This window comes from Pristiophorus japonicus, chromosome 3, assembly GCF_044704955.1.
Source record: "Pristiophorus japonicus isolate sPriJap1 chromosome 3, sPriJap1.hap1, whole genome shotgun sequence".
In the NCBI taxonomy this organism is placed as follows: domain Eukaryota; kingdom Metazoa; phylum Chordata; class Chondrichthyes; family Pristiophoridae; genus Pristiophorus; species Pristiophorus japonicus.
In genome coordinates, this window is record NC_091979.1 from 242,633,799 (window position 1) to 242,656,732 (window position 22,934).

The 22,934-nt window shown below is 43.6% G+C and overlaps 1 protein-coding gene across 5 annotated transcripts in view; it reads right to left on the bottom strand.

Annotated features, from left to right (window-relative positions):
- The window catches only part of LOC139260198 (metal transporter CNNM2-like), a 214,723-nt gene that overhangs the window by 45,039 nt on the left and 146,750 nt on the right, over window positions 1-22,934 (bottom strand). For 4 of the 5 annotated variants that reach the window (XM_070876475.1, XM_070876474.1, XM_070876473.1 and 1 more), the window contains 2 exons: window positions 19,858-20,001; window positions 5,642-5,779 (listed from right to left, as the gene is read on the bottom strand). In XM_070876475.1, the coding sequence (XP_070732576.1) occupies window positions 5,642-5,779; window positions 19,858-20,001 (282 nt within the window). The remainder of the gene's footprint in view (window positions 1-5,641; window positions 5,780-19,857; window positions 20,002-22,934) is intronic. The other variant, XM_070876476.1, reaches the window with a different exon arrangement.

Consider the following 22,934-nt stretch of genomic DNA (forward strand, 5'->3'; position numbering starts at 1 on the left):
CGAAAGGGAATTGGATAAATACTTGAACATAAGAAATAGGAGCAGGAGTCGGCCATTTGGCCCCTCGAGCTTGCTCCGCCATTCAATAAGATCATGGCTGATCTGATCCTGGCCTCAACACCACTTCCCTGCCTGCTCCCCATAACCCTCGACTCCCTTATCATTCAAAGATCTGTCTAACTCCACCTTAAATATATTCAAAGACACAGCGTCCACAGCTCTCTGGGGTAGAGAATTCCAAAGGTTCCCGACCCTTAGAGAAGAAATTCTGTTTTAAATGAGCGACACCTTATTCTGAAACTATGCCCCCAGTTCTAGATTCCCCCATGAGGAAATAAAGCATAACCCATAGATCCTCTCTGCATCTATCCTTCTACATTTCAATAAGATTCTTCTAAACTCCAATGAGTATAGGCCCAACCTTTCTTCATAGGGCAACCCTTCATCTCAGGAATCAACCTCATGAACCTTCTCTGAACTGCCTCCAATGCAAGTATATCCTTCCTTAAATAAGGAGACCAAAACTGTACACAATATTCCAGGTATAGTCTTACAAATACCCTGTACAGTGGAGCAGGACTTCCCTACTTTTATACTCCATCCCCCTGGCATTAAAGGCCAACATTCCATTTGCCTTCCTAATTACTTGTTGTACCTGCATGCTAACTTTTTGCATTCCATGTACTAGAACCCCCAGATCCCTCTGTACTACAGCATTTTGTAATCGCTCCCCATTTAAATAAAATTTGTTTTTTTATATTTCCTACCAAAGTGAATAACCTCACATTTTAGTCCATCTGCCAAATGTTTGCTCACTGAGCTTATCTATATCTATAGGTTATTTGTGTCCTCCTCACAATTTGCTTTCCTACCTATCTTTGTATCAGCAAATTTGGCTACATTACACTCGGTCCCTTCATTCAGGTCATAAATATAAATTGTAAATAGTTCAGGTCCCATCACTGATTCCTGCGGCTCACTAGTTACAGTTTGCCAACCTGAAAATTACCCATTTATCCCGACTTTCTGTTTTCTGTTAGTTAGCCAATCCTCTATCCACACTAATATATTACCCCAAACCCCGTGAGCTCTTATCTTGTGCATCTTATCGAATGCTTTATGGAAATCCAAATACACAACATCTACTGGTTCCCCTTTATCCACCCTGCTCATTACATCCTCAAAGAACTCCAGCAAATTTGTCAAACATGATTTCCCTTTCATAAAACAATGCTGACTCTACTTGATTGCACTATGGTTTTCTAAATGTCCTGCTACTACTTCCTTAATGATGGACTCCAGCATTTTCTCAATGACAAGGAACAAAAAATGTTGGGTTATGAGGAAAAAGTGGGGAAGTGGGTAAATTGAATTGCTCCAAAAGTCGGCACAGACTTGAAGGGCTAAATCCCTCCTTTTGAGCTGTACTATTCTACGATTCTGTTCCTTACTTTTTTTTGTCAATGTTCTCTTCTTGTGAACATTTCAAATTCCTTGCAGCATATAGAAACATAGAAAATAGGTGCAGGAGTAGGCCATTCGGCCCTTCAAACCTGCACCACCATTCAATATGATCATGGCTGATCATGCAACTTCAGTACCCCATTCCTGCTTTCATTCCATACCTCTTGATCCCTTTAGCCGCAAGGGCCACATCTAACTCCCTTTTGAATATATCTAACAAACTGGCCTCAACAACTTTGTGGTAGAGAATTCCACAGGCTCACAATTCTGAGTGAAGAAGTTTCTCTTCATCTCGGTCCGAAATACCTTACCCCTTATCCTTAGACTGTGACCCCTGGTTTTGGACTTCCTCAACATCGGGAACATTCTTCCTGCATCTAACCTCCCCAATCCTGTCCAGAATTTTATATGTTTCTATGAGATCCCCTCTCACTGACTATAAGCCTAGTCGATCCAGTCTTTCTTCATATGTCAGTCCTGCCATCCTGGGAATCAGTCTGGTGAACCTTCGCTGCACTCCCTCAACAGCAAGAAAGACCTTCCTCAGAGTAGGAGACCAAAACTGTACACAATATTCAATGTGTAGCCTCACCAAGGCCCTGTACAACTGCAGTAAGACCTCCCTGCTCCTATACTCAAATCCTCTCGCTATGAAGGCCAACATGCCATTTACCTTCTTCACCACCTGCCTGTACCTGCATGCCAACTTTGATGACTGATGTACCATGACACCCAGGTCTCGTTGCACGTCCCCTTTTCCTAATCTGTCACCATTCAGATAATATTCTCCCTTCTTATTTTTGCCACCAAAGTGGATAACCTCACATTTATCTACATTATACTGCATCTGCCATGCATTTGCCCACTCACCTAACCTGTCCCAAGTCACCCTGCAACCTCTTAGCATCCTCCTCACAGCTCACACTGCCACCCAGCTTAGTGTCATCTGCAAACTTGGAGATATTACATTCAATTCCTTCGTCTAAATCATTAATGTATATTGTAAATAGCTGGGGTCCCAGCACTGAACCTTCTCGCTAGACCCTTGGGGTCCCCTAATATTTCTGGAAGGTTATTGATGTTTTCCTTAGTGAAGACAGAACCAAAGTATTTGTTCAATTGGTCTGCCATTTCTTTGTTCCCCATTATAAATTCATTTGATTGTGACTGCAAAGGACCTACATTTGTCTTCACTAATCTTTTTCTCTTCGCATATCTATAGAAGCTTTTGCAGTCAGTTTTTATGTTCCCTACAAGCTTACTCTCATACTCTATTTTCGCCCTCCTAATTAATCCTTTTGCCCTCCTCTGCTGAATTCTAAATATGGAGCCACAGAGGTCAATTATCCTCCAGTACCTACCCCAAATGCCCATGCTTTTCTATAAAGAGACAAGGTGTGTTGGTAGATTATTCGACTGCGACGGTGTCACAGCAAAGTCAGTCGCTGTCCCCACTTGACGTCCACATGTGTGGAGACACAGACACACACGCAGCAGTTGTTGCTGCTGGATAATGATTTCTGTGGGAACCCAAGCCAATGTTTCTTTCCTTAGCCCAGGGCAAGGAGGTCATTTATGGCATGTATATCATCACTAACTGCAATTAGCTTAATCAGAACAGGCCAGTGATCAAACCTGGAACTTTCTTGGTTTGCTTAACTCAACTACTCTTGTCTTAAGTTAGCTGAACAGTCATGCAAAAGGTAAGTTTTAAAGAAATGTGAAAATTAAACACGTCAAAGAACCATTTAAATAGTCCAGATAAAGGAAAGGGTGCGAGATTTTGTATAAAAATAGCTCCTATTATAAAAATGATTACACTGTCCTACAGGTTTAAACAACACGAAACCGTTATTTGAAAAAAGTCAAACTATATTGTTTAAACACAATTTCATTTTAGGTGGGAGCAGTGTGCATTACCAGACCTAGTCACACAATTGAAACTGTATGTCAAACATCAGTACAGTAAAACTTACAATAAATGCATTTATACAGCACCTTATGTTGAACTATGTCAAAACGATTCAAACAATGAATTACTCTCAAGTACAGTGACTGTTATGCAAGTTACTTGTCACAAAAATGCTGTGAAAATGTTTTTCCAGACTTTTATTATAGATGTAGCCACTACTGAAGTACACGTGTCAAGTACTACCAAGAGTACTTATTGTTGATCCAACAGAATTCTTGTTCATATCAATGAATATCTGAATACAAGTTAGATAGCGGAATGGGATATATCACTGTCCTTTCATCTGTGGGACCTGGGCTTAATTATCCTAGCAGTCTAGGATGGGAAGTTTCCTCTTGATGCTTATAAAGGTAGTAACACGAAATAAGTTTGGGTAGTCTCAATCCAGTCAATTAAACTACCCATAAGTTGGCACCTCACTTAGGCCAAAGTTAAGGTCAGTGTCATACTGCTGCTGTGTGGGAATACACTGCAGCAGTATAGTTTTAAACCACATTGTTGGGGCAGAGTGCAGAGAGTTTTATTCTGCATCTAGTGCTCTTGTTGCATTCCATGTATAGTGTTGCTCTGATTTCCTATAAAGCAAAGTACCTGCATACATAAACTTTATTTTGCGTTTTGCGTCATGCTGTATTATATGTGCCGGTGCAGTGGCGTTCGTTTCAAAAGAGAGCACGTTATACTTTAAATTCATTTACTGGGGAGACTCAAGGGTGGGGTTGGGGGGGTGGTTAGAACTCAGCGCAGAAAATAGCTCGTTTTTCAAAATAATTATCGGGGTGAGGGCATTGCTGGCAAGGCTGCCATTTATTGCCCTAGTTGCCTAGAAATGGTGGGCTTTCGTATTGAATCACTGCAGTCTGTATGGTGAATGTGTTCCCACAACGCTGTCAGGTAGGGAATTCAATAGTTTGGCAGAGGGCAGTCAAGAGTCAACTTTGATGTGGGACTGGAGTCACATGTAGGCCAGGCCAGGTAAAGATAGCTAATTTCCTTCCTTAAAGCAACAGTAGTGAACCAGTTGGGATTTTATGACAATTAGACTGGTTCATGGTCAGCTTTACTGATGCCAGCTTTTTATTTCCAGATTTTAAAAAAACTTGAATTCAGATTCTCAAACTGCCACAGTAGTATTTTTGAACTCAAGGTCTCTGGATTATTATGCATTTGTATTTGCTTCTTGCACAGATCAGTTCCAAATGCTTCCCTAGAACTGACTGATATTTCTTTTTGGATGGTTGTCAGAAATAGTGCAAACAGTGCAACTTGGCTGCTCTATAGAACAGCGTTTAGTCAGTTTTAGCGCACTACAGGAATAGCTTGTGCTATATCTTGGGTGGGAGTGTTTGCAATGATAAATAGAGTATAAATCTATAGATTTATACAGAGTGTAAATATAATCTATTTTCCCAAAGATAATCCTCACCTTGATGAGGTACAAAAATTCACGCCCCAAACTGTGCATTTTAAATGGCAGCTGTCATGTACATTACAAGTCAGGGGAAAAGAACAATCCCAACTCCTAGGAACCAAGAACAAAGTCAGTTTTCAAATTAATCCTTAATATCCTAGGTGCAGCATTTAATGGACAATCAAAATTCATGAAAAAATGGCATCAAGCCTTGTTGTAACTATTATTTACAAGTTCTATTATGTTGTCACTTTTGGATTACAATAACAACTTGCATTTGCAAAGTGCCTTTAACGTAAAGAATGTCCCAAGGTTCGTCACAAACAGTTGTAAGGAACTTAACTCTGAGCCAGGAAGGTTAGGAGGGACAGGTTGAAGAGATGGGTTTTAATAGGTTGTTACAAGAATAGGGAGAGGAAGAAATTGCAAAGCGTATGCTGCAGGCAGCCAATGTTAAGAATGGAGGGGGAATGCACAAAAGCCCAGAGTTGGATGCTGAGGCCAGTTAAAGTCAGGGAAAATAATTTAATGTGTTGCAGGGGGGCAGGGAGCCAATGCAGATCCACAAGGACAAGGCCATTGCGTGAGCAGGATTTAATGCAGAACAGGAGAAGCATGGAAGAACTCTGCACAAGCTGGAGTTGATGGAGAGTGTAAGAAGGAATGCAAGATTATTCAAGGTCAAAACAATTGTAATTGGAGCAGGAGAGAGAAAAGAATTTATGATTAAAATGAATACCAGAATTACCAGTGTTCATTCCAATATTATTTTGTATTTGATGACATAAACTTGCCTGTTGCTAGGAAACGATGTGTTGCTAATAGTAGCTGCGGCGAAATCTTCACCTTCATCTCATTATCTGTTGGTTTGAAGGCTGAAAAATCCTGCTTTCTTTCACGGTGCGTAATTTTCTTTTTGGTTCGGTTATCAGCTGTAGATGTAGAAACCATTTTGAAGAGGGGAAATGGATGGAAATGAAAAACACATTGGATGATCAACAAATAAAACAGGTTCTAAAAACACTCAGTTTAAAAAAAACATTATCAGAAGAGGAGAACTTTCTCTTAAATTAACCGACTGGGCATTGTAGCGATGAAAGCTTTCAGTAATTATTACCCAACCTACATAAACTCTTTATGGCCCACTAACTATCTGATCTCAAATTGGATTGGAGCAAAAGTATTATATTGCAACTTGAAGAATGAAGCTGCAAAGATGGAGGTGAGGGAGGATCAAATGGTCAGAGTTTTCCCATTTTATACCATCTGTCCAGGAATACAGTACCCTTTTATATACTAGATTATCTACAGGATAATGTGAATATAAACACACTAGTAAAGTCCAATAACAAAACATCAATAATTTAAATGAAAATTAAAAAAGCACATCGATGCATTTGTAAAATCTGAAACTCTCATCCCAAATTCCTCATAACAAATCAACATTCACTTTTATTTGCCTCTTAACCTACCAACAATGTTGTATTGCATTCCCCACATAATTTGCGTTAAAAAAAGTAAACTGGAGGAGTAAGAGATTACGTGCCTTGTAGGGTCTGTTTCAAATAGTATGAATCCTCCACACACCACCATATTCCAGATTTTTTTCCTCTAATTGGCCTGGGTTTTTAAAATCTGTTTTTTTCACCTCTCCCAGAGTACATGGCTTTTGGGTGGGGAGTGTATCTACATTGCAGTTGGCACAATTTTCTACTGTAAGATCAGTATGGAAAACAGAGGCGCAAAATCAAATTATATTCCACAGTGTTATTGATCCATCACTCAGAAAACTATTGCCATAAAATTTTGTGACTATTCTGGGAATGTTTCATCTGCCTCAAGTCATGAAGGAACCATGGCAGTTTATACTCATTCGTTGATTTAGTCATTTATTTAGCCAAGTCAATTATTTTTCTTAATCTTTCTGTCATGAGAAGTCTGTTCAATACAAAGCTTGATTATGGATTATTTTACTTTAGAAGTTTATTTAAAATGTTGCACTTCCATTTACTTAAACCCTCCCATGGCTCTTTATGGTGACATCACTTCAGCTCTTAGATCGGCTCAGAGTGCCTGGTTTGCTGCTATGCTCAATGCAGCAAATGCTTATGGTGTTCAATGCCAATCTTGCTGCTTACAGGAAAATCTGGGCCAGTATGTCATGACATTGTAGCGAGGTAGCACCACATTAAGGTCTCCTACTCTAGTATCCCACAAAATCAGAACCTGTACAATTACACTTGATAATTTTGACTTGAAGCCAAACTGAAACTAATTAATAGCTCCAGAACCAAAAAAACCTAGGTCCTTGTACAGACTGAGGGGATAATTGGGTGAGCTGGTCAAGTGTGCCGAATTCAGATCACCTGAAGAATGAAGATCCTATAAGGTGAGCAATCTATCTTTTCTTCTTTGAATCACAAGCATACACCATTGAAGTATATAAAGTAATGCAATTCAGATGGGTGGATACTCCTGCAAAGCAACTATAACTCTAAATGCCAGGATAGATTATCATGTACTCTGGTCAAATCTATACAGTAACTCTCAGTATACATAAAGATTACGGTGCGACAGCAGTGCACATATCATCTATCAGAACTTGATTAAGAGATGTCCTAAAATCCTTGAAATGGATGGGATAGGAACAGGAGTAGGCCATTTAGCCCTTCAAGTCGGTTCTGCCATTCAATGAGATCACAGCTGATCTGCGACCTAACTCCATATACCCGCCTTTGCCCCTTAATAACTTTGGCTAACAATCCATCAATCTCAGATTTAAAATTAATTGATCCAGCATCAACAGCTGTTTGCGGAAGAGAGTTCCAAACTTCTACCGCCCTTTATGTGTAGAAGTGTTTCCTATTGGTGGTGGTATTTTGTCCCTTGGGCTTCTTTCCTGCAAGATGTTAGCTGTGCAGTTAAGCTCATAATAAAGTAATGCAACTGAGTACTGTAGACAATGAGTAAGTGTGACCTTAGTTCCTTTATTCAAACTCGAGTGCTGGTACAGCCTGCTTATATACAGTGCTCCCAAGGGATGCTGGGATCCCTTGGGAGTCCAACAGGTGAGCCCTCTGGTGGCGGCAAGATACAGGTTGCCTAGGGTTGCATACATAACATCACTCCCTCCCAAAGTCAAAAGTACTTATTTACAGGGTGAGACCTGGGGCTTTTCGCTCCCTTGTCGATCGTCTCAGTACAAATGCAGGTGTGGGTGAGTTGGTTGGTTCTTTGCTGGGCTGCTGGGCAGCTGGTCTTGCCGGGCTGCTGGGGATGGAGAGTTCAACTTCGTGGTCAACCGTGATGTCGGTTGCCACTTGTGTGTGTTGGAGGGTCGAAGTTGATGGTGTACTCTTCGGGTTGCTCGTGGCTGTTTGTGAATCACAGGTTTGGTCCAAATGCTTTCTTCAAGTAAGTCCATTGGCAAGTTTGACCTGCAACACCCTACTCCCTTCTTTGGCTATGAAGGTGCCAACAAGCTATTTGGGACCATGTCCATAATTGAGTACAAATACAGGGTCATCGACTTCAATATCGCGTGACAAATTTGCGCGATCATGGTACATGCTTTGTTGATGCCGCCTGCCCTCATGGAGATCAGGTTGTACAAGAGAGAGTCTTGTTTTGAGCGCCCTTTTCATGAGCATCTCAGCTAGGGGAACCCCGGTGAGCGAGTGGGGTCTGGTGCGGTAGCTGAGCAGGACTCGGGACAGGCGGGTCTGCAGGGAGCCTTCCGACACATGTTTCAAGCTTTGCTTGATGGTTTGGACTGCCTGTTCTGCCTGGCCGTTGGATGCGAGCTTGAACGGGGCAGATGTGACGTGTCATGAATTCCTTGAATTAAGCACTGGTGAAGCACGGCCCATTGTCGCTGACAAGGACATCAGGCAGGCCGTGCATGGCTCGTAGGCTTTCGATGGTGGCAGTGGACGTGCTTACAGACCTTATTACACATTCAATTCATTTTGAATAAGCATCCACAACAACCAAAAACATTTTGCCTAGAAACGGGCCTGCAAAGTCAACGTGGATCCTAGACCACGGTTTGGAGGGCCATGACCACAAACTTAGCGGTGCCTCTGTGAGTGTATTGCTCAGTTGAGAGCAAGTGTTGCATTGGCCAACGCATGACTCCAAATCTGAGTCGATGCCGGGCCACCACACATGGGATCTGGCTATAGCCTTCATCATTACTATGCCTGGATGGGTACTGTGTAGGTCGCGTATGAACGTTTCCCTGCCTTTCTTAGGCAAAACCACACGATTACCCCACAAGACAGTCCGCCTGTATGGACATTTCGTCTTTGCGCCGCTGGAACGGCTTGATCTCTTCAAGCATCTCCGCTGGGACGCTGGACCAGCTCCCATGGAGGACACAGTTTTTTTTTTAAACAAGGGACAGTAAAGGATCTTGGCTGGTCCAGGTCCTGATCTGCCGGACCGTGACGGGTGACTTTTCGTTTTCAAATGCATCCATCACCAAGAACAAGTCTGCAGGTTGTGCCATTTCCACCCTGGTGGTGGGCAATGGTAGCCGACTGAGAGCATCAGTGCAGTTCTCTGTGCCTGGTCTGTGGCGGATTACATAGTTGTATGCAGACAGCGTGAGCATCCATCTTTGGATACGGGCAGAGGCATTGGTAGTAATCCCTTTGCTCTCTGAGAATAGCGATATGAGCGGCTTATGGTCAGTTTCTAACTCAAACTTGAGACCAAACAGATACTGGTGCATTTTTTTTCACCCCGTAAACGCATGCCAGAGCTTCCTTTTCAATCACGCTGTAGGCCCTTTCAGCCTTGGACAAATCCCTGGACGCATAGGCGACCGGTTGCAATGTTCCCGATTCGTTAGCTTGTTGTAACACACACCCGACCCCGTATGAAGACGCATCGCAAGTTAGCACTAAACGTTTACATGGGTTATACAGAACAAGCAGTTTGTTGGAACGTAACATATTTCTGGCTTTCTCAAAAGCAGCCTCTTGAGTTTCCCCCATACCCAGTCATCTCCCTTGCGCAGAAGAACATGTAGGGGCTCTAGCAAGGTGCTTAACCCGGGTAGGAAATTACCGAAGTAGTTGAGGAGTCCCAGGAACGACTGCAGCTCCGTCACGTTCTGTGGTCTCGGCATGTTCTTGATGGCCTCCGTCTTGGCATTGGTGGGTCTGATGCCGTCTGCCGCGATTCTTCTCCCTAAGAACTCGAACTCTGGCGCCAGGAAAACACACTTCGAGCGTTTCAACCCGAGTCCCACGCGATCTAGCCGACTTAGAACCTCTTCCAGGTTCTTCCAAGTGTTCGATGGCATCCCGACCCGTGACCAGTATGTCGTCCTGGAAAGCACGGTGTGCAAAACCGACTTTAGCAGGCTCTCCATGTTCCTTTGAAAAACTGCCGCGGCCGATCAAATCCCAAATGGGCATCTATTGTAGATGAACAGACCTTTGTGCGTGTTGCTGCAGGTGAGGCCTTTTGGAGATTCCACCAGCTCCTGCGTCATGTAGGCCGCTGTCAGGTCCAACTTGGTGAACATCTTTCCTCCAGCCAGGGTCGCAAATAGGTCGTCTGCCTTGGGTAGCGGGTATTGGTCCTGTAGCGAAAAACAATTAATCGTTACTTTATAGTCCCCACAAATTCTGACCGTGCTGTTGCCTGAGAACCGGAACAATCGGACTGGCCCACTCATTGAACTCCACCGGCGCAATGATGCCTTCTTGCGGCAGCCTGTCCAACTCAATTTCCACTTTCTCGCGCATCATGTATGGCACCGCCCGTTTCTTGCGGTGGATGGGTCGTGTACTGGGAACCAAGTGGATCTGCATCTTCGCCGCCGAGAAACTTCCGATGCCTGGCTCAAACAACGACGGGAACTTGCTCAGAACCTGGGCACATGATGCGTCGTCGACGGATGAGAGCGCTCGGATGTCGTCCCAGTTCCAGCTGATTTTTCCCAGCCAGCTTCTGCCGAAAAGTGTGGGGCCATCTCCTGGTACAATCCATAGTGGGAGTTCGTGCACTGCTCCATCATGGGAGACTTTTACTGCTGCGCTGCCAATAACAGGGATCAGCTCTTTAGTGTAAGTTCTCAGCTTGGTATGAATGGGGCTAAGCTTGGGTCTGTGTGCCTTGTTGCACCACAGCCTGTCGAAGGCCTTTTTGCTCATGATATAGACTGACTCGCACCTGTGTCCAGTTCCATGGATACTGGAATTCCGTCCAGTTCGACTTTTAGCATGATCGATGGACATTTCGTAGTGAAGGTGTGTACCCCGTACACTTCTGCCTCCTCGGTTCGAGTCTCTAGTTCAGCCTGATCCGCCATGGAACGATCCTCCTCTGCAATGTTGTGGTTTGCAGCTCGTCTGCATGTTCGCTGGAGGTGTCCCATTGTTCCACAGCCTTTGCATGCAGTGTTTGAAGCGGCATTGATGGGCTCGATGATCGCCTCCGCAGCGCCAACAAGGTGTTAACTGCCTCGTATTAACGACTGATAGCGGTCTCTGGGTCATCTGATGTGTACGTTCTGCCATATGCATTCCTGCCTGAAAACTACGTTACTTTGTGCACAGTATTTGCTGAAACCTCTATGCTGCGAAATTTGTTTGGTGTTATCGCTGGTGGACATAAATGCCTGGGCTATCGTTATGGCTTTGCTTAGATTCGGTGTTTCAACAGTCAATAGTTTGCGAAGGATAACCTCATGGCCAATGCCAAACACGTAAAAGTCTCTTAGCATTTGCTCAAGGAATCCATCGAATTCGCAATGTCCTGCAAGGCGCCTTAGTTCGGCGATGTAGCTCGCCACCTCCTGGCCCTCAGACCGTTGACACGTGTAGAATCGATACCTTGCCATAAGAACGCTTTCCTTCGGATTTAGTTGCTGCCGGACCAGTTCTTCAAACGATTTGGTTGTTGGTTTCACAGGAGCTAGAAGGTTCTTCATGAGGCCATAGGTTGTTACCCCACAGACGGTAAGGAGGAGCGGCCTTTGTTTGGCAGCGTTCTCATCCCCTTCCAGCTCATTGGCCAGTATTGGTCGAGTCGCTCCACGAAGGCCTCTCAATCGTCCCCTTCTGAGAATTTCTCCAGGATACCAACAGTTCTCTGCATTTTCGTGTGGTTGTTTGTTATCTCGTCGCCAGTTGTTAAGTTCATAATAAAGTAATGCAACTGAGTACTGTAGGTAATGTGATCTTAGCTCCTTTATTCAAACTCCGGAGTGCTGGTACAGCATGGGAGGCCTGCTTATATACAGTGCTCTCAAGGGATGCTGGAATCTCTTGGGACTCCAACAGATGAGCCCTCTGGTGGCGGTAAGATACAGGTTGCCTCGGGTTGCATACGTAACATGCACAATGTGCTCAACCAACCGCTTAGCTATCTGCTGCTTGGTCACCAATTGGCCTTGGGTCTTTGAGCTACATGGTGCAAAGGATCCTCCACTCCTGGCTGCCGTGGCAGCAAGTAAAATGATGCGACAACAATTTCTTAGCCCAAATGAAACTGGGAAGCAAATATTGGTATGGAATTTGGGGAAGGGAGTCTTAAGGACCACCCAGTCAGAATGTCAAAGTGAATAAGTACATGCAGTTCACCAAGTCAGTCTGGCTCATTTAGCTGAAACTGTGGCTCTTTCAGAAGGTCATGGGTTCAAGCTCCATAAATTAAGCTAACACCAGTCAGCTCAATACTGTAGTGCTGCAATGGCTGTCCTTTTTAGGGAGATATTAAACTGAGGTATCATCAACCAGTTTCTGTGATTATTGTGATATTCGGTGGATATGAAAATATCCTGTAGCAAGAGTACTCCCAGTGCCCTGATGAAAGCTCCTCCTCATCAGCACCAAAAATCAGATTACTGGACCATTTTTATCTCATTGCCTTTTATGGAATCTTGTGTGCAAAATGGTTGCCACATATACCTACATAACAAGTTATTGCAAACCAGTCCAAAGACAGAAAGACTTTGTATTGCCTTAAGACAAATCAATATAGCTACCTCAAAAGTTTTTAAAATAATTTCCCAAAAACATACATTTATTTTATTAGCATTGGGATAGTCTAGTACACAGATCTTCTGTATCCCGTTATGGTTAAAATGTGTATATACTTTCAATGAGTCCTTTGGGTTTAAATCTTTGGTCTTGAGGAGATCTATATTATTTTAGAATTTCAGTATTTCTCAGCTAATGGTGTCCCAGTTTCTTCAATAGCTTTGGTAGTGCCCCAAATGTTTTGTTAGTTATAGCCTTGTCTATCAAGTTAGGAGAGATGTTGCTCAGAAACAAGTTAGGCTTTCTTGATGATTCCTGCTTTGATCAATGCGTCTTCTCCAAATTAAGTCACAGTTCTTTAAAATGATCACTTCAGTTGCCCAACATCTCAACTATTCCTGTAATCACGAGCCAAAATTGAATCCCCAATTTTCAGAGAATGTGTTCTTTTGGCTGCTGTTGTAGTTTGTCTGCCTTTGAATATCACCAAAGATGCCTGCTGTATACCCAATAATTCAGGAATGTGCATTTAAGCAGTGCTATACAGCGTAGTTCAATTTGATTAATAGAAAAAAGTGGATTTCTTCTGGGTCACTGTACCTTAATCTGATTTCATTGACTTCATTACCTTTTTGAAAGCTTTAACAAAATGTTCCACTTCTCTATTTGAACTGAGTTGATAAAGGCAAGATATGTCGTATTCCACTATATCTTATATATCCTACCTATTCTTGGAATGCAAAACTGGACAAATAGTCCAAGCTCAATTTTCAGGTAAACTGCATGAACACCACAACACCACAATTGTAGCACTGGTGGTTATGGACAAAGAATGACAACAGTTCACTTAGACCTAGCATCCCTCATAAAAAGAACATTTGAAACTGATCAGCCGAATCAATATTGAGCTGATGCCCAGGTTTTGAGGGCTAAATACAGTGATTAGTGGGACTTGTAAGTAGCCAGATTGATTGCTTTGACAAGATGGATAATCTTATACTGTCTGGTCAACATCAGAATTCAAACTTGGCTTCCAAACACATGGGGGATTGGCAGGGTAGATGCTGAGAGGATGTTTCCCCTTGTGGGGGAAATCTAGAACTAGGGAGCATAGTTTCAGAAAAAAGGGTTGCCCATTTAAGACGGGGATGAGGAGGAATTCTTCTCTCGCCGTGAATCTTTGGAATTCTCTGCCCCAGAAAGCTATGCAGGCTGAGTCAGTGAATATATTCAAGGCTGAGATAGACATATTATTGAACTATAGGGGAGTCAAGGGTTATGGGGAACAGGCAGGAAAGTGGAGTTGAGGCTAAGATCAGATCCATCCTGGTCTTATTGAATGGCAGAGCAGGCTCAAGGGGCTGTATGGCCTACTCCTGCTTCTATTTCTTATGTTCTTATATTATGGACAGGTTTCATGCACACATCATGAAAACATGTCAATAATGGGACCTGTTACTGAACTGAAATGATAATTCAAATACTTCAAAGCAGAAGACGTTTTCTACAGTTAATTCATCATCTGGCCAATCTTGTAGTGGAAAATTTAAAATTTGTATCCAAAATTTGTCTGAATGTAGCCTGAAGAATTTTACTTAATGACATTGGAAACTGTTGTAACCTAATGGTGTTCACAATAGTAATTTTACTTGTGAAAAAAGCAGCAAATTCCAGGACAGAATTATTAATTCTGAGATTTTATACCCTATCATCATAGGCAGTCCCTCGATATCAAGAAAGACTTGCTTCCACTCTAAAATTGAGTGCTCAGGTGACTGTACAGTCCAATACGGGAATTACAGTCTCTGTCACAGGTGGGGCAGACAGTGGTTGAAGGAAAGGGTGGGTGGGGTGCCTGGTTTGCCGCACGCTCCTTCCGCTGTCTGCGCTTGATTTCCGCATGCTTTACTGGTAGCCAAGACAATCCATCAGGTCTATCACCTTCAGCAACAACAGATCCCAGATAATGAAAAGAAGTTTGCATGAAGGAAGACTTTGGTTTCAAGTTTTATGCCATAAGCTTCTAAAAAAAAAACTGGATAACAGTTTCCAAGTTCTGCAGATCTGTCTGAATCATGTATTCCTGCCACAAATCAAATTATTCAGTTAACCATTCAATTATGCAGTTATCCTCAAGAATTTTTATCCACAGCCTCTTGGAATGTAACAAGGCAGTGATACCAGAAGGTGGATGAATATACAAGTATAAAGCTTTGAATATTGATGATGTACTGATCCAAAGTTTGTGCAATACTTGCTGAAAAACTCAGACAAGATCTTAAACACATTTTTGTCCTTCAATTAACTGAGCAAATAGTTCTTCAGGCTTTGGCAGAGATACTGGGGAGGGAGGGAGGGAGGGAGGGAGGGGGATTTCTAAACCTGGTCACCATAAATGTCAATACTTCTATTAGTTTCATTACTGTAGCTATTTGTATGCTCCACTCTGAGTACTCTACCTTTTCAATTACCCCAAACTCTTCTAGTCTTTTCAGTTCATCAGAATTGTAGACCTTTGTTTAAAGAATTTTAGCATTGCATTTTTAAGAAGATATTCAATTTCATCCAACTAAATTACATAGAATATACCTCAAAGAAACAGGCCATTCGGCCCAACTAGTCGATGCTGGTGTTTATACGCCACACAAGTCTCATCCCATTCCATCTGCCTCATCTCAGCCTTTCAGCTTATCTTTCTATCCTCTTTTCTGTACTAGCCTAGTTTCTTTTTGAAAATATTTAAGCTATTTTCTATATGGTGAGAAATGCTGTGCACAAATGAGCTGACAAAGTTTGCCTACATAACAGTGACCACAATCCAAAATGGAATCTATAAGTGATAAAGTACTTTAGGATGATGGGATAAGGTGCTAAAAAAAATGCACGTTTCTTCAGTTTTAGTTTTTCAAATTTACAGTAAAAAAAAATTGCTTTGCCTGTAAAAAAAAAACTATTGAATATTTAGGATAAGTTCAATGCAACCCAATTCTAATATGCTACTAAATATTAGTTTGTATTAACCTTTCTTGCATTATGTTGCTCCTGGACATGCCAGCTTGGTGGATCTCTGGCAAGAGCAAAAACTAACATGGGCAGACCTCCAGTCCATATAAATTCCTGAGATGTTAAATCTGGTTTTACTTCCTGCTCACGCCATCTCACTCACTCCCAAAATGAAGCATCAACCAGACTTTGACTGGCCAGATCCGTCTCTACCGCTGGACGTTGTGCCAGGCCTCACACAAGCCAGAATCTGATCTTCACATCAGATACATGTCATTTTTCAACAAAAGGCACCAGCTATCTTAAACAGTACTTGAAATTAATTATATTCTACTGTTTTGGAGCTGGGGCCAGATGCACATGTCAAGGCCACCCATCCTCGCTCCCTCTAACCCTCCTTCCTTCTCCCCAAAGCCTTGTTTTATATCTCCCGACCAGTGTTTTCTGCTCTATCCCCACCAACCATCTCCTTCAGGGAATGTGTGCGCGTCTCTCTCTCTCTCTCCCCTCCCCCTTTTTAGGTCACAATAAATCTTTAGGAGAAATTGATCTTCAAGATTATAATCCCCACTTCAAGAGACATTTATATCTGAACATGTTTCATGTTTACATTTAAACTGAACACATTCTATGCCCAATCACATTACACAGATGGCATCCATCATTATTCATTTTCCCACTTATTGGGCCCAAGTTTCGGGCCGCGCCACCCGTTTTTCGCGCCACAAAGTGCGCCTAAAAAAAAAAACTTAGATTCTCTGGCTCCCTGCTGGCCCTCTGGAGTTGGGCGCGGCGCAGCATGAGCTGTAGGGGGCGGAGCTAGGTCCCTGTGCTGAAAACAGTGCCGGGACCTTTGCACATGCGCGCTACAGTGGCTCCAGGCGCCCAAAACTGAGAGGGGCCCGAAGCACGCAGTCCCTAGCCCTGGTCGAATGGCCTCACTGGGGTTGCCTCCCACGCCCAGCTCCTGCTTCCTCCTGACTTGACACGGCTCCCCGCCAACCACCTCCCGGACCGGACTCGACCCCGACCCGACTCCTGCTTCCCCCCTGCCCTGGACTGGACCCGACTCCCGCTTCCCCCCCCCCCCCGCCCCGGACTGGACCCGACCGGCGCTCCCCGCCCCCCGCCCCCCCCACCTGACCTCCCTCTCCCTCCCTCCCGACCCGAACCGACCTCCCTCCCACCCCCCCCCCCCCCACCCGGACCCGACCCAACCTGACCTCCCTCCTTCCCCCCCCCAAGCCGACCCGTGCTCCCGACCGCCGCCCCCCCCCACCCAACCGGACCCAACCCGACCTCCCTCCGCCCCCCGACCCGACCCGCGCTCCCGACCCGACCCAACGCAACGCCACCTACCTGCAAATCTGGTGCTGGGGATGGGCCCTGCCCGAAATCTTGGGCCTGGCCCGTTCAGCTTCCCTCCCCCTTCTCCTTCCCCTTCCCCCACCCTTCTCCTTCCCCCCCTTCTCTTTCCCCTTCTCCTCCCACCCCCCCTTCTCCCTTCTCCTCCACCCCCCTTCTCTTTCCCCTTCTCCCTTCTCCTCCACCCCCCTTCTCTTTCCCCTTTTCCTCCACCCCCCTTCTCTTTCCCCTTCTCCTCCACCCCCCTTCTCCCCCCCCTCTTTTTCCCCTTCTCCCCCCCCCCCTTCTCTCCTCCCCCCCTTCTCTTTCCCTTTCTCTCCTCCCCCCCTTCTCCCTTCTTCTCCCCCCCCCCCTTCTCCCTCCCACACCTTCTCTTTTCCCTTCTCCTCCTCCCCGCCCCCCTTCTCCCTTCCCCTCCCTCTCCTGCTCCTCCTCCTCCTCCTCCTCCATCCCTTCCCCTCCTCCTTCTCCCCCCTTCCCTTCCTCTTTTCCCCCCTTCCCTTCCTCTTTCCTCTTCCTCTCCTCCCCCTTCCTCTTCCTCTCCTCCCCCCCCCTTCCTCTCCTCCCCCCCCTTCCTCTCCTCCCCCCCTTCCTCCTTCCTCTCCCCCCCTCCCCCTCCCTTCCTCTTCCCCCCTCCCCCTCCCTTCCTCTTCCCCCCTCCCCCTCCCTTCCTCTTCCCCCCTCCCGGCCCGTTCAGCCTCCCTCCCCCTTCCCCCTTCCCCTTCCCTTCTCCTCCCCCCCTTCTCTTTCCCCTTCTTCCACCCCCTTCTCTTCTCTTTCCCCTTCTCCCCCCCTTCCCCTCCTCCCCTTCTCTTTCTCCCTCCCCCCCTCTCCCTTCCCCCCTCCTCCTTCTCCCCCCTCCCCTCCCCTCCTCTTTCTCCACCCCTCTCCTTTCCCCCTTCTCTCCCCCTCCTTCTCTCCCCCTTTCCCCTCGCTGTCAGAAACACAGACACGGACAGAGTGAGAGACACAGATAGAGACACTGACAGAGACACACTGGGGGGGGGGGGGGGGGGGGGCATCCCAGCACGCTGTTGGAGGGCTCCCGGTGCTGCAGTTGGTAAGTAGAAAATGTTTTATTTATTGATTTAAAAAATATATATTTCTTATTAATTTTTTTTGATTGATTTATTGGTTGATTTATTGATGTTTTTATCATTTATTATTGATGATGGCTCTTTATTTGTAAAACTGAAGTGTTTAATGTTTGTAAACTTCCCTTTAAACCCCCCGCCCCCCCATGCCTGATTTGTAACCTACGCCTGATTTTCTAAAGTGTAGACAAGGTTTTTTCGAGCGTACAAAAATCTTCACTTACTCCATTTCAAGTTAGTTTGGAGTAAGTTTTCACTGCCGAAACTTTGACAACAGGCGTAAGTGGCCGGACACGCCCCCTTTTGAAAAAAAAATTCTGTTCCAAAGTGAAACTGTTCTAACTGACTAGAACTGGAGCAAACTAAATGCCGAGAATTTGAATTTCTAAGATACTCCGTTCTACACCAGTTGCTCCAAGAAATCAGGAGCAACTGAGGCCGAAACTTGGGCCCTATGTTTCTGCTCATTTTATTTGCGGTAGTTTGCTGTTGAGACACATTCACTCATCTATATACAGTCTCCATTTTCAAGGCAATGTCAAATTCTTTTTGATTCAATGTTTAATCAGCTTCTACCGCAGGTTTATTCCCAAATGCATTTGAAGAGCCCAATACAAATTTGTCTTCTAAACAATGTACCAAATCGTTTTTGAACAATGTCTTGAATTTATCCAAAAAACGATTAAAAGACTCATCCTCTTCCCATTTCCTCTGGTGGAATTTGAAACATTCAGCGCTAGAGTTTTTGGACCAAGATGCTTCCTCATCAAATTTCCCACTTGAAGTACTTTTTCCACTTGGTTTAATCTGCATGACTAAGTTTCTCATTAAATTATAAATTAAACTTTCACAATTTCTAGACTTCCCAATTGGTTGACTCACATCAACAATACTAAAGATATAAAACCTGCTTCCATGGGAGACCAAATACAAAGCTTTAATAGCTCCCCAGTGAAATCAGGCTCTAATTAAAGCAAATTTTAATCCATTATTACACAGATCAGTGCCAGCGGACTTGCAAACAGCTACACAGTTGAGTGTTAAAGTTCCAAACATTATGCCTCAGTTTTCTTGATGGCTCTTTGTGATTTCCTCTGGTTTTAGGACTGTCTTTTATGTGGCTGCTTGGCAATCATGTGCTGGTCTAAAGCAGCACAGTTTACAGAATATGAGAATAGGAGACAACTTGTGGCACAAACTATTACATAAGAGTTTTATGTACATGTTAATCACACATTTTCCCCAAACCAACCAAGCTAGGCTTTCTTCCTATCACATGCAGAGGATGTTTAAATGAAGAATGAACTCTTCTATTCTCCTGTGCAGAGCTATTATTTTCCATGAAGTACAAGAGCAGAAATGTGCAGCATGTACAGTGGTTTTACGACAACATTTCAAAATATTTGTGGCAATGGAACTAGTTGTACACTGTTTATTTCATTTACCCTCAAGTCCTTCTCCTTAAAAAGAAACATGGAAGTAGACCTAATTATTATTCAACACAAATGTCTAAGATCCAAATAGCACAAGTATCACACTGTGAACACTCACTATATAAATCTGTTTCATCCAAGATTTCTGATTTGATAATTTCTTCAATTACATCTTCTAGTGTGACGATACCTAGCACCTCGTAAAATGGATCCCCCTCTCCTTCATTGTTCACTCTCTGTACTATTGCCAGATGGGATTTTCCTACAAAGGGTGGAGGGAAGAAAAAAAGATTAAGGTAAACCATGGTGACTTTACAGGCATGATAAAATGTGAAGCATATGCATATCTGAAGGACTATGTTTACTCAGATAGAAACATGTTCTTGTACAAATTTACAAACCTGCAGCCTAATTCATTAATAGCATTCATCTGTAAAAATTATCTGACTATGAACAATCAGGGCATCAGCCATGGAGAAATAAAGATCTAGATTAGATTAAAATATGGTATTATTATATAAAAATGTGATTAAGCAACAGAAGTTAAATGCAAACCATTTTCTATGTATACCTACTGTATTCCTGAAGGCATGATAAAAAGTGAAGCATAGCATATGCATACCTGCAGGACTAAACATATACACACACACACACACACACACACAAATATATATATATATAATATAAACATGCTCTTGTATAAATTCACCAAACTGCAGCCCAATTAATTGACAGGATATTCAGGAGGAGGTAAATCCAGAATTGGCTAAAAGCAAGATGAAAGATTATGATAAATAAAAGGAAAATATTTAAGTTCCTTTAATTTAACTAACTTTTAAGTGCCAGGATACATCCAATGATCCCGAGGGAAATGGGGGAATAAATAACGGAGGCCCTTTAAATTATAAGCATGGATGTGTGCTGGAGGACTGGCAAGTGGCCAATGTCAGACCCATTTTCAAAAACAGGTAACTTGAATAATTACTTGAATAGTTTAACATGTGCTAGGGAAAATTTTAGAATATTTAATTAAAGATGAAATTACTAAATATTTAGATGGAGAAAATAATTAGAAGCAGCCAATACAGAATCAGAAAGGAATATTATGCTTGATAAACCTGAGAGTTCTTTTAGGAGTTGACAGATATGGTGGAAGAGAGAAATGCAATGAATGTGTTATATATGGACTTTGAGAAAACCTTTGACAAGGTACCATACAGGAGACAATTGGAGAACTATAGGGGAGTCAAGGGTTATGGGGAACAGGCAGGAAAGTGGAGTTGAGGCCAAGATCAGATCAGCCATGACCTTATTGAATGGCGGAGCAGGCTCAAGGGGCTGAATGCCCTACTCCTGCTCCTAATTCCAAGAAGAACAAGTGATGCAGAATTAGGGAAGGGGTAGCAAATTGGATTAAAACTGATTTGAAGGGAGGAAACAGTAGAATTTAAGGGCAGTTTTTCAGAAGCAGTGTCCCACAGGGCTCTGTCCAGGGACCACTTCTGTTCACTGTGCAGAACAACGATTTAGATTCAAGGCCAAAAGAAGTTGTATCCCAATTTGAAGAGGATACTAAAACATACAAAATATGTACATAGAAAATAGGTGCAAGAGTAGGCCATTCGGCCCTTCGAGTCTGCACCACCATTCAATATCATAGAAACATAGAAAATAGGTGTAGGAGTAGGCCATTCGGCCCTTCGAGCCTGCACCACCATTCAATAGGTGGCTGATCATTCACCTCAGTACCCCTTTCCTGCTTTTTCGCCATACAATTCTCTAAGTGAAGAGGTTTCTCCTCATCTCGGTCCTAAACGGCTTAGCCCTTATCCTTAGACTGTGACCCCTGGTTCTGGACTTCCCTAACATCAGGAATATTCTTCCTGCATCTAATCTGTGCAATCCAGTCAGAATTTTATATGTTTCTATGAGATTCCCTCTCATTCTTCTAATTTCCAGTGAATATAAGCCTAGTCGATCCAGTCTTTCTTCATATGTCAGTCCTGCCATCCCAGGAATCAGTCTGGTGAACCTTCACTGCACTCCTTCAATGGCAAGAATGTCCTTCCTCAGATTAGGAGATAAAAACTGAATACAATATTCAAGGTGTGGCCTCACCAAGGCCCTGTACAACTGCAGTAAGACCTCCCTGCTGCTATACTCAAATCCTCTCGCTATGAAGGCCAACATGCCATTTGTCTTCTTCACCACCTGCTGTACCTGCATACCAATTTTAAATGACTGATGTACCATGACACCCAGGTCTCGTTGCACCTCCCCTTTTCCTAATCTGTCACCATGCAGATAATATTCTGCCTCCCTGTTTTTGCCCCCAAAGTGGATAACCTCACATTTATCTACATTATACTGCGTCTGCCATGCATTTGCCTACTCACCTAACCTGTCCAAGTCACCCTGCAACCTCTTAGCATCCTCCTCACAGCTCACACTGCCACCCAGCTTAGTGTCATCTGCAAACTTGGAGATTATTACATTCAATTCCTTCCTCTAAATCATTAATGTATATTGTAAATAGCTGGGGTCCCAGCACTGAACCTTGGCAGTACCCCACTAGTCACTGCCTGCCATTCTGAAAAAGGACCCATTTATTCCTACTCTTTGCTGCCTGTCTGCCAACCAGTTCTCTATCCACGTCAATACATTACCCCCAATACCATGTGTTTTAATTTTGCACACCAATCTCTTGTGTGGGACCTTGTCAAAAACCTTGTGAAAGTCCAAATACACCACATCCATTGGTTCTCCCTTGTCCACTCTACTAGTTACATCCTCAAAAAATTCTAGAAGATTTGTCAAGCATGATTTCCCTTTCATAAATCCATGCCGACTTAGACCGATCTGGTCACTGCTTTCCAAATGCGCTATTACATCTTTAATAATTGATTCCAACACTTTCCCCACTACCGATGTCAAGCTAACTGGTCTATAATTCCATTTTTTCTCTCTCCCTCCTTTTCTAAAAAGTGGGGTTACATTAGCTACCCTTCAATCCATAGGAACTGATCCAAAGTGTATAGAATGTTGGAAAATGAACACCAATGCATCCACTATTTCTAGGGCCACTTCCTTAAGTACTCTGGGATGCAGACTATCAGGCCCTGGGAATTTATCAGCCTTCAATCCCATCAATTTTCCTAACACAATTTCCTGACCAATAAGGATTTTCTTCAGTTC